The 15,404-nt window shown below is 34.1% G+C and overlaps 1 protein-coding gene and 1 long non-coding RNA gene across 2 annotated transcripts; one reads left to right on the top strand and one right to left on the bottom strand.

Annotated features, from left to right (window-relative positions):
• Window positions 1–1,445: 1,445 nt before the first annotated feature.
• LOC115703869 (uncharacterized) lies at window positions 1,446–6,643 on the bottom strand. Its single transcript, XM_061116017.1, has 5 exons — window positions 6,443–6,643; window positions 5,542–6,136; window positions 4,981–5,356; window positions 3,623–4,797; window positions 1,446–3,568 (listed from the first exon to the last, which is right to left on the bottom strand). Exons 1-5 carry the CDS (start codon window positions 6,641–6,643, stop codon window positions 1,446–1,448), a joined length of 4,470 nt encoding a protein of 1,489 aa, XP_060972000.1.
• Window positions 6,644–11,752: 5,109 nt separating this feature from the next.
• LOC133031121 (uncharacterized) lies at window positions 11,753–14,015 on the top strand. Its single transcript, XR_009684624.1, has 3 exons — window positions 11,753–12,167; window positions 12,838–12,900; window positions 13,772–14,015. It is a non-coding gene; the product is annotated as an uncharacterized LOC133031121 (long non-coding RNA).
• The last annotated feature ends 1,389 nt before the right edge of the window (window positions 14,016–15,404 follow it).

Here is a 15,404-nt window from a genome sequence, read left to right as displayed (position 1 = left end):
ATAATTTAGTTTTAGTCACAACAAATATTGTGACTAAAAATACATTTAGTCACAACAAATTGTAATTTTTGTGATTAATACTTTTAGCCATGGACCTTTTAGTCACAACATAGAAATCATGATTATAATTAGTCTCAATTTTTTTACTTTTAGTCACAAGTTTTGTTGTGACTAAATGTAAGATTTTTTGTAGTGTGATAATTTCCTCCCATATTGACATAACTTATAGAGATCTTTTTAAATTATTTATTTTTTAAATATGTATATCATTTATAGTTACCTATATAGAACCACTTCAGAGATTCAATTATGATCAGATATGTTATGTCTAACTTTTCTTGGAAGTCTCTTCTTGAGCACTGTCTCATTCACGATTATCAAAATTTTATAACATTAAGGTATATCTATGAGTACATCTAGATTTAACAACTTTATGATAGATTAAATAAATATTTATTAATAATTTCTACATTATTCATTTACGCTTCAAGTGTTTTCAACTCATTCTATCTCAACTTTGAATAATATTAATTTACAATTGATATATATGATTTTAAACTATTACATCGTTCTTATATACTTTGTGCAAGGATCATTTTTTAAAAATCATCATCAATCCCAACTACTTCTCTCTCCCTGATTGAGAGAATTTTTTAAAATTTATAATATCTAATAATATTAATACACTTGTGGAGATTTTAATATATCACAATAGATCAATAATTATTTAAATACATATATACTATATGACATTGAACTTCATGTTGGTTCAATAGTTATGAAATTATTTTATTCCTAATAATGAGTCATACGTGTATAATTAGAAATACATAAATTTACAAATTTTATAAATCCATGATCATATGATCTTATCACATCGATAAAAAACTAAGCAATAAAAATCGAACAATAGCTTAAAATTGTTAAAAAATATATAATTTAAATATTTTCTTGAAAAATAATTTAATATATATTTATTTTCTAGATAAATAAATAAATAAAATCATATATATCAAAATGAATTATTATCAATAAAAATATACTTTTATCTTATAAACAAATATAAAAAAGAAACTAAATAAAATACAACATATATTTTTTTAAAAATTAAATATATAAAAATATTTTTGATAATTAAGTTATAAATCAATTATATACTATATTTCCAATAGAGACGACTTTGTTTCAAATATGTTAACACCTTTTATTGTTTATTTTTAAAATACATTTAAAAGATTTTAAAAGTAATTTTGAAAAAAATTAAAACCTAACTCTTGATATACTTTGAAAAGAAGAATTAAAAAATTCATTCATTAATGACTTTTGGTACATCTAAATGATGTCATTTGAAAATGTTCGAAAAGGTTGAGGATTCAATTTATATATATTTATTTTTAAAATCTTAGGGTGCCTTTTTTTTTTTTTGAATGAAAATCATCAATTTATCAATCAATAACTTCAGCTACCAAAAAAGGCAGCAAATCAATTGGGACAGACCCCATATTGAAATTGCAATCAGGATAGAATAACGAAGCTCTAGCAAAGCTATGAGCCACCTTATTAGCTGATCGCCTAATAAAAAAGATAGAAACACTTTTAAGTTCTTTTAATAAAACCTTACAATCTTTAACCACTTGACCAAACATGGAAATCATTTCAATTGAACTACGCAAGGCTTGTATAAAGACTAAGCAGTCGGTCTCAAGAATAGCTTGGCAAAGTTGATTTCTTTTAATCCAACTCAAAGCTTCCTTTACACTCATTGCTTCCACTAATTCTGGTGTGGCCGAGCCATTAAAAAGCTTGGTTACTCCTTCAATGAGAACTCCTTGAGCATTACGAATCACAAAGCCAATTCCAAATTGAGTTGTGTTGGAAAATAAAGCAGCATCGACATTAACCTTAATACTATCTTCATGTGGTGGCTGCCACTGCTCAGCTCCGTCACCTAGAATAAGACCAGGACTCGGGAAAATAACATTAGAACTGTGAGCAGTTAGCCATTGATTAAGGTAAGATTGAGCCGAAAATACTATACTCTTCACACTTGATGTTTTGTTGTTCCAAACCTTGTCATTCCGTGCGTTCCAAATTGACCAACAAAGAGCAACCATGAGTTTTTTCTGATCTGCATCACACACCAGAAACTTCAAAGCACACCAGTCGAAAAAATTATTCTGTTGTGGTGCTGCTGTGCCGATTCCCACTCTGTTCCAACAAAGTGCAGCAGCTGGACAGCCAACAAGAGCATGGAAAATCGATTCTTCCTGGCTGTCAGGGCAGACAGAAGACACCTCCACACGCTTAGTTCTCAACTGAATCATGGTTGGAAGACAGCCTTGACAAGCTCTCCAAGCCAAGTTTTTCATTTTCAGAGGTAATTTTAAAGCCCAGAATTTCTTCCAGAATTGTTCAACAGCAGCGGAACCTTGATCTTCTTCCCCATTAATTTCTTGGACAATTTTATATGCACTCCTTACTGTATAAAGTCCAGAAATTTCACCTTTCCATGTTATGTTGTCTCGATCCTGGCCTCGCAGCAAGGGGATGTCGAGTAACAGATCTTGATCCCTCTGAACAAATAGATCAGCAACAATCTCTTCATCCCAGCCTACACCATCAGTGGAAAATAAATTGCACACTTTAGCACCTATAAGAGTAGGATGTGAAGATGTGATGAATGGATTTTGAGTGTCAGGTAACCAAGGCTCCCCCAAAATTGAAATAGAATTGCCATTTCCAATAGACCAGCAAACACCATGAGACAGAAATTGACGAGCTTCAAGAACACTATGCCAAACATAGCTAGGATTATTACCAATATCAGCAGTGAAGAAACGAGGGTAATACCTTGCTTTAAAAATTCTCGAAACAAGCGTCTCCGGTTTTGTAATTAATCTCCAACCTTGCTTACCCAAAAGTGCCAAATTAAAGCTTCTCAAGTTCCGAAAGCCCATTCCACCTTTAGATTTGTGTTTACAAAGTTTTTTCCAAGACATCCAATGTATTCCTTTAGGAGAGTTATTCGACGATTGCCACCAAAACTTGGACATCAATCCCTCAATATCTCTTGTAACCTCTTGCGGGATCAAGAAAACACTCATGGCATAGCTTGGGAGTGCTTGTGCAACCGTTTTAATTAAAATCTCCTTACCAGCCCTTGAGAGAAACTTTGTACCATAACCCGAGAGTCTATTCTTTACCTTGTTTTTCAAAAAACCCAAAGCAGCCGACTTATTTCTCCCCATAGAACTAGGCAATCCCAAGTATAAGCTCCCTTCAATGGCCGTGGTCATCCCCAACAATGCATTTACTCTAACTTTCATAGTATCCAAAGTGTTAGCACTATAGAAAATAGAGGACTTAGAGAAGTTAACCTTTTGACCCGAGGCAAGTTCGAACTTGGATAGCACTTCTTGGATCCGACGAGCCTCCATTTCAGTGGCCTTGCAGTATAGATAGCTATCATCCGCAAAGAGCATATGTGACACCCTCGGAGCACCATTGGCCACTTTACATCCATGAAGCCACCCTCTTTGTTCATATTTTCGCAGTAAAGCTGTGAAACCTTCAGCACAGAGAATAAAAAGATACGGCAAAAGTGGATCACCCTATTGTATACCTCTTGTGGGAATGATTGGACCAACTTCATTGTTGTTATGCATAACACAGTATTTGGCCGATTTCACACACATCATAACCAGCTGAACCCATCTCTCAACATAGCCTAGTTTCCGAAGCATTGCCTCAAGAAAGTCCCATTCAATGCGGTCATATGCTTTACTCATGTCCAGTTTTAACGCCATAAAACCTTCTTTTCCTTTGCGCTTCCTTTTAAGATAGTGTAATATTTCAAAAGAAACAAGTATGTTGTCAGAGATCAATCTACCTGGGATAAAAGCACTTTGATTTTCAGATATAATGGAATCCATGAATGGCTTCATTCTGTTAACCATGACTTTTGTTATGATCTTGAACAAGACATTACATAAGGCAATAGGACGAAGATCAGACATACGTTCTGGATTTCTCGTTTTTGGAATAAGGACAACATTCGCATCACCACAACTATCAGCCAAGATTCCCTCTTCAAAAAAACAGAGAACATTTTTCACAACTTCATTACCCACTATCGGCCAACACTTTTGAAAAAAAGCAGGTGTCATCCCGTCAGGTCCCGGGCTTTTGTCAGGGTGCATCTGAAAGACTGCTTTTCGAACCTCTTCATCCTCAATTGGTTGACAAAGCTCCATATTCACAAAATTCGGCACAGAACTCGGCACACAATCTACAACTTCAGTACAAACACTTCCCGAAGCAGTAAATAACTCATTGAAATAATCAGCCACAACCGTTGTTAAACCCGAATCCCATGAAACCCAGTTGCCATTATTATCTCTAAGCTGAGTAATTTGATTATTCTTCTTTCTCCTACTCGCCGCCTTATGGAAATAGCTACTGTTTTGATCACCCTCTCTCAACCAGAATTGTTTGGCCCGTTGTTTCCAATAACTCTCCCTTCGATCAAGGGCTTCATACAGTTTCTTTTTAATCTCATCATATCTCTGAACCGAATTGATATCCCTTAAACCATGGAGTTTTTGCAAATCATTCTTATAAGCCTTGATACGTTGATTAAGATTACCAGTTAATTCCTTTCCCCAACTTAATAACCTTTCGACACAAAGCTTAATTTTATTAGAAATGTTACCATTTTGTTCCTCGGACCAAGCATCTCGAACAATTTCCAAACAAAGGGGCTCCTTTAGCCAAGAATTTTCAAATCGAAATCTATGGCTATGAGTAACATTATTAATCACTACAGGTTCAAGAAACAATGGGGAGTGATCTGAGGTAGCAAAGCCTAAGTTGGATAACACAGCCGACTGAAAAAGTTGATTCCAAGTGTTAGAAACTAAAGCTCTGTCAAGACGTACCTCAATCCATGCATTCGTAGCTCTTCCTTTTTCCTATGTATACTGATGGCCTTGTAGCTCCAAATCCTCTAACCCACAATGCAATAACGTCTGCTGGAATCCCGTTAAAAGCCACTGAGGGTAGGGCCGCCCACCTCTTTTATCCTCTTGACAAATAATATTGTTAATATCCCCTATAACACACAACGGAAGAGAGGAGCGATCTCTTAAACTTTGAAGAAGAGCCCAAGAATCACTTCTCCTATTGCGGTTTGGCTCGCCGTAAAAACCAGTGAGACGCCAACTCGGAGTGGAAGGAGAGATGGATATTTGTAAGTCAATGTGATTGTTTGAATAACCCAACAAAGTACCATCATCTTGATTTTTCCAAAGTAAGGCAATACCACCCGAAGCTCCAATAGCATCTACCACAAACACACCTTCAAAATTTAAAGTTTGGGCCAGGCCCACAACTTTAGATTTATGACACTTTGTTTCACACAAAAAGATAAAATCGGGTCTCTTTTGAAAAACAATTTCTTTAAGGAATTGAATAGTCCGTTGGTTCCCTAGCCCCCGGCAATTCCAGCTCAAAATATTCATAATTCTTGGCGGGCTTGGGAACCAGCACCCGCCTCGAGAAAGTTTTTTGAAGCATCATTTTGGACTGTGTCTACATTGGTTTCTGGTTGAGAAATATCCATATTATTGACATCTTGATCATTATTTGTTCCCCCACGGCCCACTTCAATTTCTTGTGTTTCATTAAGCCCAACTTCATTTGTATGGCCCATTCTTCTCCTTTTGTTGTCAATAAAGACCAGCCCTGAATTCAAATCCGATTGAGTTGGCGCCATCATCCCAGTAGTATTATCTTTCCTTAAACTTAGGGATTTTTCCATAGTGATTTGTGCTTCATTACTATGGTCAACTATCTTAATGCTTGGTGAGTCATTCCTCGAGCGTAAATCTTGGTGAATTAATGAAGCTACTTGATTCATGGTAATTCTCCCCCTTTGATTCTCCCTGAATGGTGGGATTTGATGACTTCGGCCACCACCATTGAAGCTGCTTGCTTCTGGCGGCTTCTCTGTATTACTTTTGACTGCTAGCCCAGATTTTAGCCATCGTGAACCATCAGCATAATTCCTTCTTCTTGGTGCCGCTTTCAGATCAAGATTATACTCTTGAACAATCTGTTCTCTGGGAACTTCGAACAGCTTCTCACAAAACCTCTCAGAATGTCCAAGAACACCACAGATGAAGCAAAAAGTTGGTAAGTCCTCATATTTAAAGTGCACATGGCATGTCGGACCGCCTCATATCTCAAGCTTTTTCTTCTTTTTCAGTGGCTTGTCCACTCTAATTGACACACGGATACGTAGATAGTCTCGCCAAACACCTGAGAAATTATTAGGATCGGATTTAAGAAACGAACCAATGTAATTCCCCACACCTTGTATCACTTTGTCTGATATGAATCCGACTGTCAAGTTATGCAGTTGCACCCATAAATACAGTTTTACCAGCGGTATACTCCTAGGATTCTCACCACTCTTCACTCGTTCAAAGATTAAAGGTGCTCGATCAAACGTCCAAGGACTCCCCTCAATAACCCGTTCTATATCAACTTCATGGTAAAATTGAAATAGAAAAAGGTTTGAGTCAAGTTCTTTCACATACAGACCTCTCCCTGGTTGCCAAAGTGTAGCAATCTTGTTCTGCATCGCCTGAAAATCTATAGCCCGATTAGATAAAAATCGTCCTACCAGAAGCTATCGATCGTCAATCTCTGCCAATCCATCAGCCCCTGCTTCAAAAATAAGCCCTTCCTCATCATCATCATGGATTGAGAAGGCCGCATATTGTTCCTCCATAGATGGTCAAGAAAATATTCCGCTCCCACACCTCAGGAAATAATCAATCAGCAAAATAACAAAATCCAAAAACTAAACACCCAGACCGAAGAACAAACATCAATTATCATACATAGCCCACCATGTCATACGACAAGAACTTCGCCTTTCGGTTAGTTATTTAGGGGGTGCCTTTAGTTTGAGGGTAAAGAAATAAAAAAGGAATAAAATTTATTTTAATCATTTATTTGGTTGCATATTCAATGATTGCAATGACATTTTTACTATTTTATATTATTTTTATGTCATTCTTAATCATACTTCTATTTATATTTTTATTTTAATTTTTATTCTTTGTATATAAAATATGAAAATAGATATTATTATTATTATTATGAAGAAGTGTATAACTATTTTATGAACTATCTAATCATCAAAATAAAATATATATTAATGTTGACTTAGTCCACACAATCATACCCAAAAACAATTAAAACCTTCCATGAAATTTCTCAATCCCCCACCCCTAATACATTTTCCTCCATTCATTCCAACAAACATTCAAGCTCAAAATAGAATCATAATTCAAGTGTAATTCCACATTCTTTAAATATTTAATAAAAGCTTTACATCCATACCACAATCCCACAAAAATAAATAATAATAATTATACTAAATTGGAAGAAAGATGTGGGCTTCAACCAAGAACACTTCAACAGATTTTCTCAAAATTGTGGTAGTAACTCTCATTCTATGGACGATACTTGCATCAGAGAAAGCAACAACCATGGCGATGGAGGACCCAACGGAGGCACCAGCTGAGGCACCAACGCAAAGTATTAAAGAGAAAGATGATTACAAAATGTTTGAAAAAAAATCAAAGAAAAATGAATATAAGGTAGCAATGCCCCTTTATAGGGTTAAAGAAAAGCCCGGTGTCCTAATTCCTGGGTCTAAATTCCAAGCATCCACTACCTTCTTTTCAGGAGAACAACCATAATTTTTTAAAATATAAAAATATGAGAATGAAATAATAATAATAATAATAATAATAATAATATAGATGAACAAGGTTAATTTTTAAATGTAAGAAAGTTTGAGAGTTAATTAATATTGGTGTGGCTTTGTATGAATGGATATATATTGTGTTTTCTTAGATAAATAATAATATTCCTACTACATTATGGTAACATATATTATTTATATTTATATTTATATTAAACATCTATGAGATATGTGTTCTTCTCACCTTGCAAACTAAGTCCTTACAATTAATGTATACACATAATTAAGTTGATAGATAATGTTCAATCCTTATATGTATAAAATATTATCATCAAGGCCTTAATTTGTACATTTAGTGCTAACATAATATATATTTTATCTTTTATATATCTATCTATCTAATATTTTACTTTTATTATATGTTAATAATTTTTAGTGTGGTAACAAAATTTCTTGTGTTTTTTAACGTAAAATATTAACTTTAGTAAAATTATAACATTTGCATCATTCTTAAAAAAAAAAAAATTAGAAACAATCTTCACAATAAAAATGTATCTATTTATACATAAGTATCCTCCTATAAAAGATACATGCATTCACATATATAAAGAGTAATAGAGTTATAAGACTAATACTATAAACCAAAAGCATACAAAACTCAAATATAAAGGCTTTCAATTATGATAAAAACTATATGTATATATATATATAAAATAAATATTAGACAACCATTGTCGACCTCTATTGGGAAAGTGAGAAATTGAGAAACTGGTTTGGGTCTATGCCGTGCAACCATCAGGATAAATTGTTCACACGATCACTGAAGTTTCTAGCTTTAATAGCTACCCAAGATGGGTTAATAAATGCATAATCCTTATCCAGTCCACTACGTTTGAGTAATCGGCTCTGCAAATGGCTAGTAAACAATATATAAGTAATAACAAACTCTATTTATACATATTAAGTTAATTTTTAATCATTATACCTACACCAAAGAGATATCGATGAAGCCTTGCTCGTCTTCAGGTCGCAAAAGTCAATGATGTTTGACTTCATTATCCAAGTCTCATAACTTTTAACTCCAAACACATTTTTTGAAATTTTGATTTTTTCGTGATTTCTACTTTAGCCATCCAACCGCCATCTATTTAAGTTTCCATGATAGCCTTCTTGTTCAAGTGGGTGTATTAGTAGAGCATTATGATTGATGACTTTCTCGGTAAAGACACAACAATTGGTGTTCTCATAATCCTCTCCATGTACTATCAACCTCTTGAGTTTTGGTTGTACTAGCACGTGCCTCGTTGCAACTAAGGGATGTTTTTTCATGGAGCGATCCTCCACGTACATCTTGCAATTTATTTTTTACAAGAAAAAAATCAAAATATTAATTAAATTCATTGTAGTTATTAATAAATAATAAATTAAATTATTAAGTGAAATGTTGGTATTGGTGGAGTAGATTCCCTAACAGGATGCGATGGGGGTGGAGCAGATGCCCCCACAGAAGTCATTGCGAGTGGAGCAGATGCCCCGATAAATAGTGTTGGGGTGGTGGTGGAGAATAGGCCTTGACTATTGTTGGTTCGTTGGATGCTCCCCCAACATCTGTACCAAGTGCATGAGAAGTACCACCGGTGGTTCTCTGTTGAGACCTTATTGCTTGGAGGACTTCATTTATCTCTTCTTGTTGTTTTCTATTTTGTCCTTCCACTACAAGAAATGGAACATTTGCTAGCACATTTTTCGTGCTGGCAAAAGTTTGGTATTGCCCTTGTAAAATGGATTTTACTTCTGATGTGTTGGCAAAAGGGGTTGGCAAATCAACGTTGGTATTAGAACTTTTGCCAACACAAAATGAAAAGCACTGGTAAAAATAACTTTTTCATTACGCGGTAAAAGTTAGATTTTAGCCACTGCAAATGTGCGCTGGTAAAACTTTGACCTTTTTGCCAGCGCAGTTTGTGAAATACGCTGGTAAAAGTTACTTTTACCAGCGCAATAACAAACTGTGGTAGTAAAAGTGACATTTTCTTGTAGTGCTCGTACTCCAAAAGTTGACTCTGGAGCTCAGCTATGTGATCACTATCTTTACTCATATTCTTTCTTCTAGGGCATGGGGTCTTGAAAGATTGGGTCTGGGTGACGCCACACTCCATCCCTTTGACATGTCCAACATACTCATCTATCCCCAAGGCTAACCTGAGTATGTAAAGCATGTTTCTAACCATCCACATTATTAAATTTTCTAAATAAAAGTTGTAAGGCTCATATCGATAAGACTATAACAAATGGATCAAATAACCTACTAACATGAACAGGATTTTAGGAATTCTCAAGATTTAAATTGATCTACTAATTGATCAACTTTTTTATTTGAATTAGGTCCTTATAGTAAACAGAAAGTTTGATAAAGACAAGTTAGTTCATATCAGTCCTATCATATATAATCTCCATTGTATAAAGTACATTTACCAAGATGTCAAACTACATCAGTAATCCGAATTAAAATTGCTTGCGCCGAATGACGAGCATTAGTAAATTGTACTAGCAACTGTTGATTAAAAATTTCATACTTTAATATGTTGCTGACTATTTCATCATCATGCATGATCTTAATTCTCTCTGTTACAAGAGCATAAACTCATCAATAAATGTGGAATATTCTAATATTTATATATTCTATAAATTATTAATAAAAAATAATTTAACAATCAAATATAATAAAATTACTTTATTTATTTAAAAATCAAAATGTATTTTCATAAGATTTCTAATGGAAGTAACTAAGAAGAAAATAATCAGTGAAGACGCGCTGGTGATGGAACTTGTAGCAAGATTGATAGTTAAAAGCCTGCTATGAAAATACTTGAAGAGTCGTGGAGACCATGCAAGAATTTTTAAAATGGGCAAATGGGTTCATCAAGCTAGAAGAAGTTAAGAGAAGAGCAGAAGGATCAAAAGAGGGAAACAAGAAGACAAATGAATCCTCTGATGATGCAAATACTCAAGGATGAAATGAGAAGAATGATGACACGAATGGCAAGCAAAGTTACAATGGGCCAAAAGCTGGTGGCAAAAATGGGAACAAGAAGGCTAAGACAAAAGACAAGCCTCCTCGAGGAGTTCTTGCAGTCACCCATGAAATGGTATTTGTTGGGTTTTATGCCCTAAATAAAACCAATTTCAATATAATCAGATTTACTTATTAATAAAGATCAGAAATAACATTTTATGTTGCATGGTTCACATGATTTATTTCATGATTATATATATAATGTATGAATTCTATTTAAGTCTAGAACATATGAATTTGTTAAAGATTATAGTGTTGTCAGCACAGTGGAATATAATCTTAATTATATGTTCGAAAGTTTATTCCCTGATTTGTCAGAACACTGGATTTAGACTGACATGATATAATCAGCGATATGTATTTTTACACTTTGGAAAAGTGTTATGTCCTTTCCAGGACATTGGCAAAGTTTACCAGTATCGGATGTATGGAGTATACATCGGAAGGGACCGATATTGAACTTTGATTAGATATATTTAAACTTATCGTAATATCTATTCAATTCAATATCACCTGTTGACCCTAGATCAAATGATCTTAATCCTGATATGATTAGGTTCAATCTCAAGAGTGTTATTCGTGTTCTTTGATTTGTTAGTTAAGCCTACTTTTGGGTCAGGGTGATACGTACATTTTGGGAACACGGTAGTTGTAATATCCCGAAAAATATATTGATATTTTAATTGGACATATTTTATTAAATATGTGATTAAGTGGGTATTAGAGTAGGATTATAATCCTACTTAAACTAATTACGAGTTGATTAGGAAAATATGAGTAAATGAATAATAAAGCGTAATTTATTAATTACGGAGATTGTATTGAAATATGTGGGTATCGTAGATACCATAATTCGAATAAAATATGTTCGGGCCTGACAATTGTGGAACTCGACAGAATGGTCAGAAATGTCACGATGGTTGAAATTGTGTTATATTGGAAATTATACCGGACTAGGTTAAGATGTTGAGAACTAGGTTAAATCGGGAAAGTTAGAAAATTACCAAAATGCCCCTAGGTTATTTTAAAGTTTAATTTCTTTGGGGGGTAAATTAGTCATTTTGTATAATAGGTATTTTGACTTTCTAGACTTTGTGGGCTGCCCACTATTATTAAAAAAAAAGAAAGAAAGAAAATAATAAGAAACCCTATTTAAGGGAAAAGCTTCCAAGGCAAGAAACAAAACTTTTTCTTCTTCTCCTTCTTCTTCCCTTCGTGTGAACCAAAAACCAGCCAGCAAAGGATCAAAACTTCACCATTTCTCTTGAATTGAAGTAGCTTGTAGAACCTAAGCACAACCTAGAAGCAATCAAGGTAAGTTCTATGCTTTGTTCTAAGAATTTAATTGGTTTTGGAGTAAGGTTTTGTGTTTCAGTAGCTGTAGGAGTTAAAGTAAGTTAGGGTTATGTTTAGTTTAGATTTTTGAGTATGCTGAAAATTGATTTGGGTGGTTTCCATGGCTGGTTGACTTGAGTTGCATTGGATGAAGCTAAAAATTAAGTTTTCTTCACTTGAACATGTGATTTTGAGTTAGAGATTGAATTGTTGTGTTTTGAAGCTTGGAATATGTTGTCTTATGGTTATTATACTGCTCTGTAAAGTTTGGGATCAATTGGTTAGGTTTGGAGCAAGTTTTGGGACTTTGAAGAGCTGAAATTTTCGAGTTTCTGCTGTTGTGAACCGGAATTCCGGATGGAGCATGGCTGCACCAATCGGAATTCCGGATGGTCAAATTTCAGGAATCGCCGATTTTCGTATTTTAGCCATAACTTTTCACTCGGGTGTCCGTTTTAGACATTCTATATACCGTTTCGAAGCTTATGAAGAGCTCTACAGTATGAGACATAGATTAGAGCCAAAAGATGTATTTTATTTTAGGGTGTTTTTACCATAAGATTTGGTAGAAAACCATAAGTTATTTTATGCGGGTTTTAGACAGTGTTTTAGAATGGACCCTTATTGATTTACTTTTATCGTGACATAGGACTCGAAAGTGTCGGGCATCGTTCCACTCAGGTCGGCCCACATACTTGACTTTGGACTTGAGGTAAGAAAAGTACTATATACCGTTTGTAGTTAACGATTATAATTGTGATAGTCTCGATTATGATCGAGGGAAATATTATGAAACGATTATTATCGTTTGACTCGATTATGATCGAGGGAAATATTATGAAACGATTATTATCGTTTGACTCGATTATGATCGAGGGAAGTATTATGAAACGATTATTATCGTTGTGGCTCGATTATGATCGAGTAAAAGAAACGGTTATTACCGTTATGAGTAATTACTCCTGAAACCGCGGATAGGTTTCTTACTTATCGTTTGTTGTATCGGACAACGATAGTGACATATACAGCTCGTGGTTAACGAGTGGTAGGGGTACTTTATGAAGTACCTAAATTATGTGGTTATGAAGTTGTGGAACGATCAAGAGTGTTATTATGTGATGAGTTGTAATTGAATACATTTTTGTTAAGGTAGGATTGAATAAATGTTAAATTGCTTATGAAATTGGTCATTTTTCTTACAGTCTCAGTGGCTTAGGGATGTAAGAAAACAGGTTGTAATGATGTATGATTGGAGTGCTTTATGAAGCACTGAAATTGTGTGGATATGCTAATGTGTGAGCTAGGGTGCTTTATGAAGCATTGAAAATGAATATTTATGATAATGCATGATTAAGGTGTTTTATGAACTGCTGAGATTGTTGATTATGTATAGCTATAAATACTCTTAATTTTGTAATGAGTTACTTGTATAGACGTTGAATTGTAAATATACGTTGAAAGAGTGCAATCTACTGGTATGAATAATCTGTTGAAAAGAAATCTACTATCACTTTCCATAATTTTCTTTTGTCTAATAGCTTTCTTGCTGAGTCATTATGACTCACGGGTGCTTCATGATGCAGGTAAGAAGATTAGCGGTTCTTTTGGCCACGAGTCAGAGGTCTCCCAGCAATGTACATATCAACCGTGTTGTCTTGGCTTCCAGGAAGCAGGATCACCCCTTTTTCTATGATTGGATGTATAACCTACTCTTGTATTAATGGTTTTATAATTGGTTATAAAAGAATTTTATTAGCAGGGGATCCCCATATTACGACAGTATTTTGAACTAAAGTTTCTATTTTAAATTTAATTAAAGATAATATATATTTTTTTTGAATTAAACCACACTTTTCCTAAACTAATAGATTATTGATAATAAGATTATAAAAGCACACACGTGGCGTTCCTGAGGTTCAGGGCGTTACAGTAGTGCAATTGAGTGGGAGCGCTAACATAATAATGGAATCTATAGCTTCTATCTGGCGAATAGAAAGTAAAGGATGATTTCCTTCGAGCTTAACCAAACGAAAATAAATGGTGGCGTACTCATTTCACTTAGCTGAAATATCATTTATACAGGGTTAAGTGTTTTAAGGATAAAATACATTGTAGGGTGTAACGGTAATTTAATCCCTTTACAGTGTAAATCATCTATATAGAGGATCATTGATCAAATTAGGATTATAACAATGGATAACTAATGACGTATCTATATCGTGGAACATATAGAGCGTTCTATATGACTGAGAGTGCAATTCCAAGTTCTAAGAGTGGATTCAATAAGGAATTAATAAGTTAGGGAAATTACTTGGTAAATTCGGTTCAACTTATTGGAAGCTCGGTTATATAGACCCATGGTCCCCATACTAGTTGAGACCATACTGCTTGTAAGACTCAGTTAATTGATTTTGATTAATCAATTATAATTCTAAAGTTAGACTATGTCTACTTTATGAATTTTTACTAAGCAAGGGCGAAATTGTAAAGAAAAGAGATTCTAAGTTTATTTATTAATTAAGATACTTTATATGTCTAAATTAATAAATATATTAAATGACAATATTATTTAATAATTATTTTTAAGTTATTAAATAATTAGAATTGACATTTAAAAGGTTAAATTAGAAAATTGGCATTTTTGAGAAAATGGAAATAAAAAATAACAAAATGGGAAAGTTGCAAAGTGAGACCCAATTTCCTTATATGGGCCGCCCACTATGCAAGAGGATTACCATTTTATTTTTTCCATTATTTTAATGCCACATAATTCTAACCTAAACCTAGAGGGCATTCTATAAATAGAAAGTGTTGGCTTCAGGAAACTCATAACTTTGCACATTGTTTCCTTCAGAGAAAAGCTAAGCCGCCCCTTCTCTCTCTTTTCTTCTCTTTTAATTTCGAAATTCCCTTGAGTGATAGAGTAGTGCCCACACACATCAAGTGGTACCTCAATCATAGTATGTAAGACTGTGGAAAATCAGCATCAAAGAAGGAGAGAAAGAGATTCAGATTCAGATCTTGATAATGCTCTGCTAGAGAAAGGAATCAAGGGCTAGAGATCTGAATGGAATGAGTCATTATATTCCGCTGCACCCAATGTAAGGTTTTCTTAAACTCTTATGTGTTTATTTCGTTGTTTTAGAATTCATATTAGGATGTTAATGAAACATACTTGGTAGTAAATCTAGATCCTGGTAAAATATTTCCAACATT

The sequence above is a fragment of the Cannabis sativa genome, chromosome 1, assembly GCF_029168945.1.
Source record: "Cannabis sativa cultivar Pink pepper isolate KNU-18-1 chromosome 1, ASM2916894v1, whole genome shotgun sequence".
In the NCBI taxonomy this organism is placed as follows: Eukaryota; Viridiplantae; Streptophyta; class Magnoliopsida; order Rosales; family Cannabaceae; genus Cannabis; species Cannabis sativa.
This window is presented reverse-complemented; position numbering and strand designations above follow the sequence as displayed.

What these genes read in the sequence shown, in the direction of transcription:
- LOC115703869 (XM_061116017.1), bottom strand. Translation starts at nt 6,643, where the DNA reads ATGCAGAACAAGATTGCTACACTTTGGCAACCAGGGAGAGGTCTGTAT. An exon ending in CTTTCTCGAGGCGGGTGCTG is followed by an intron (nt 5,357 to 5,541) that starts GTTCCCAAGCCC and finishes TAAATTTTGAAG; the next exon opens with GTGTGTTTGTGGTAGATGCT. An exon ending in TCCAATCATTCCCACAAGAG is followed by an intron (nt 3,569 to 3,622) that starts GTATACAATAGG and finishes TCTGTGCTGAAG; the next exon opens with GTTTCACAGCTTTACTGCGA.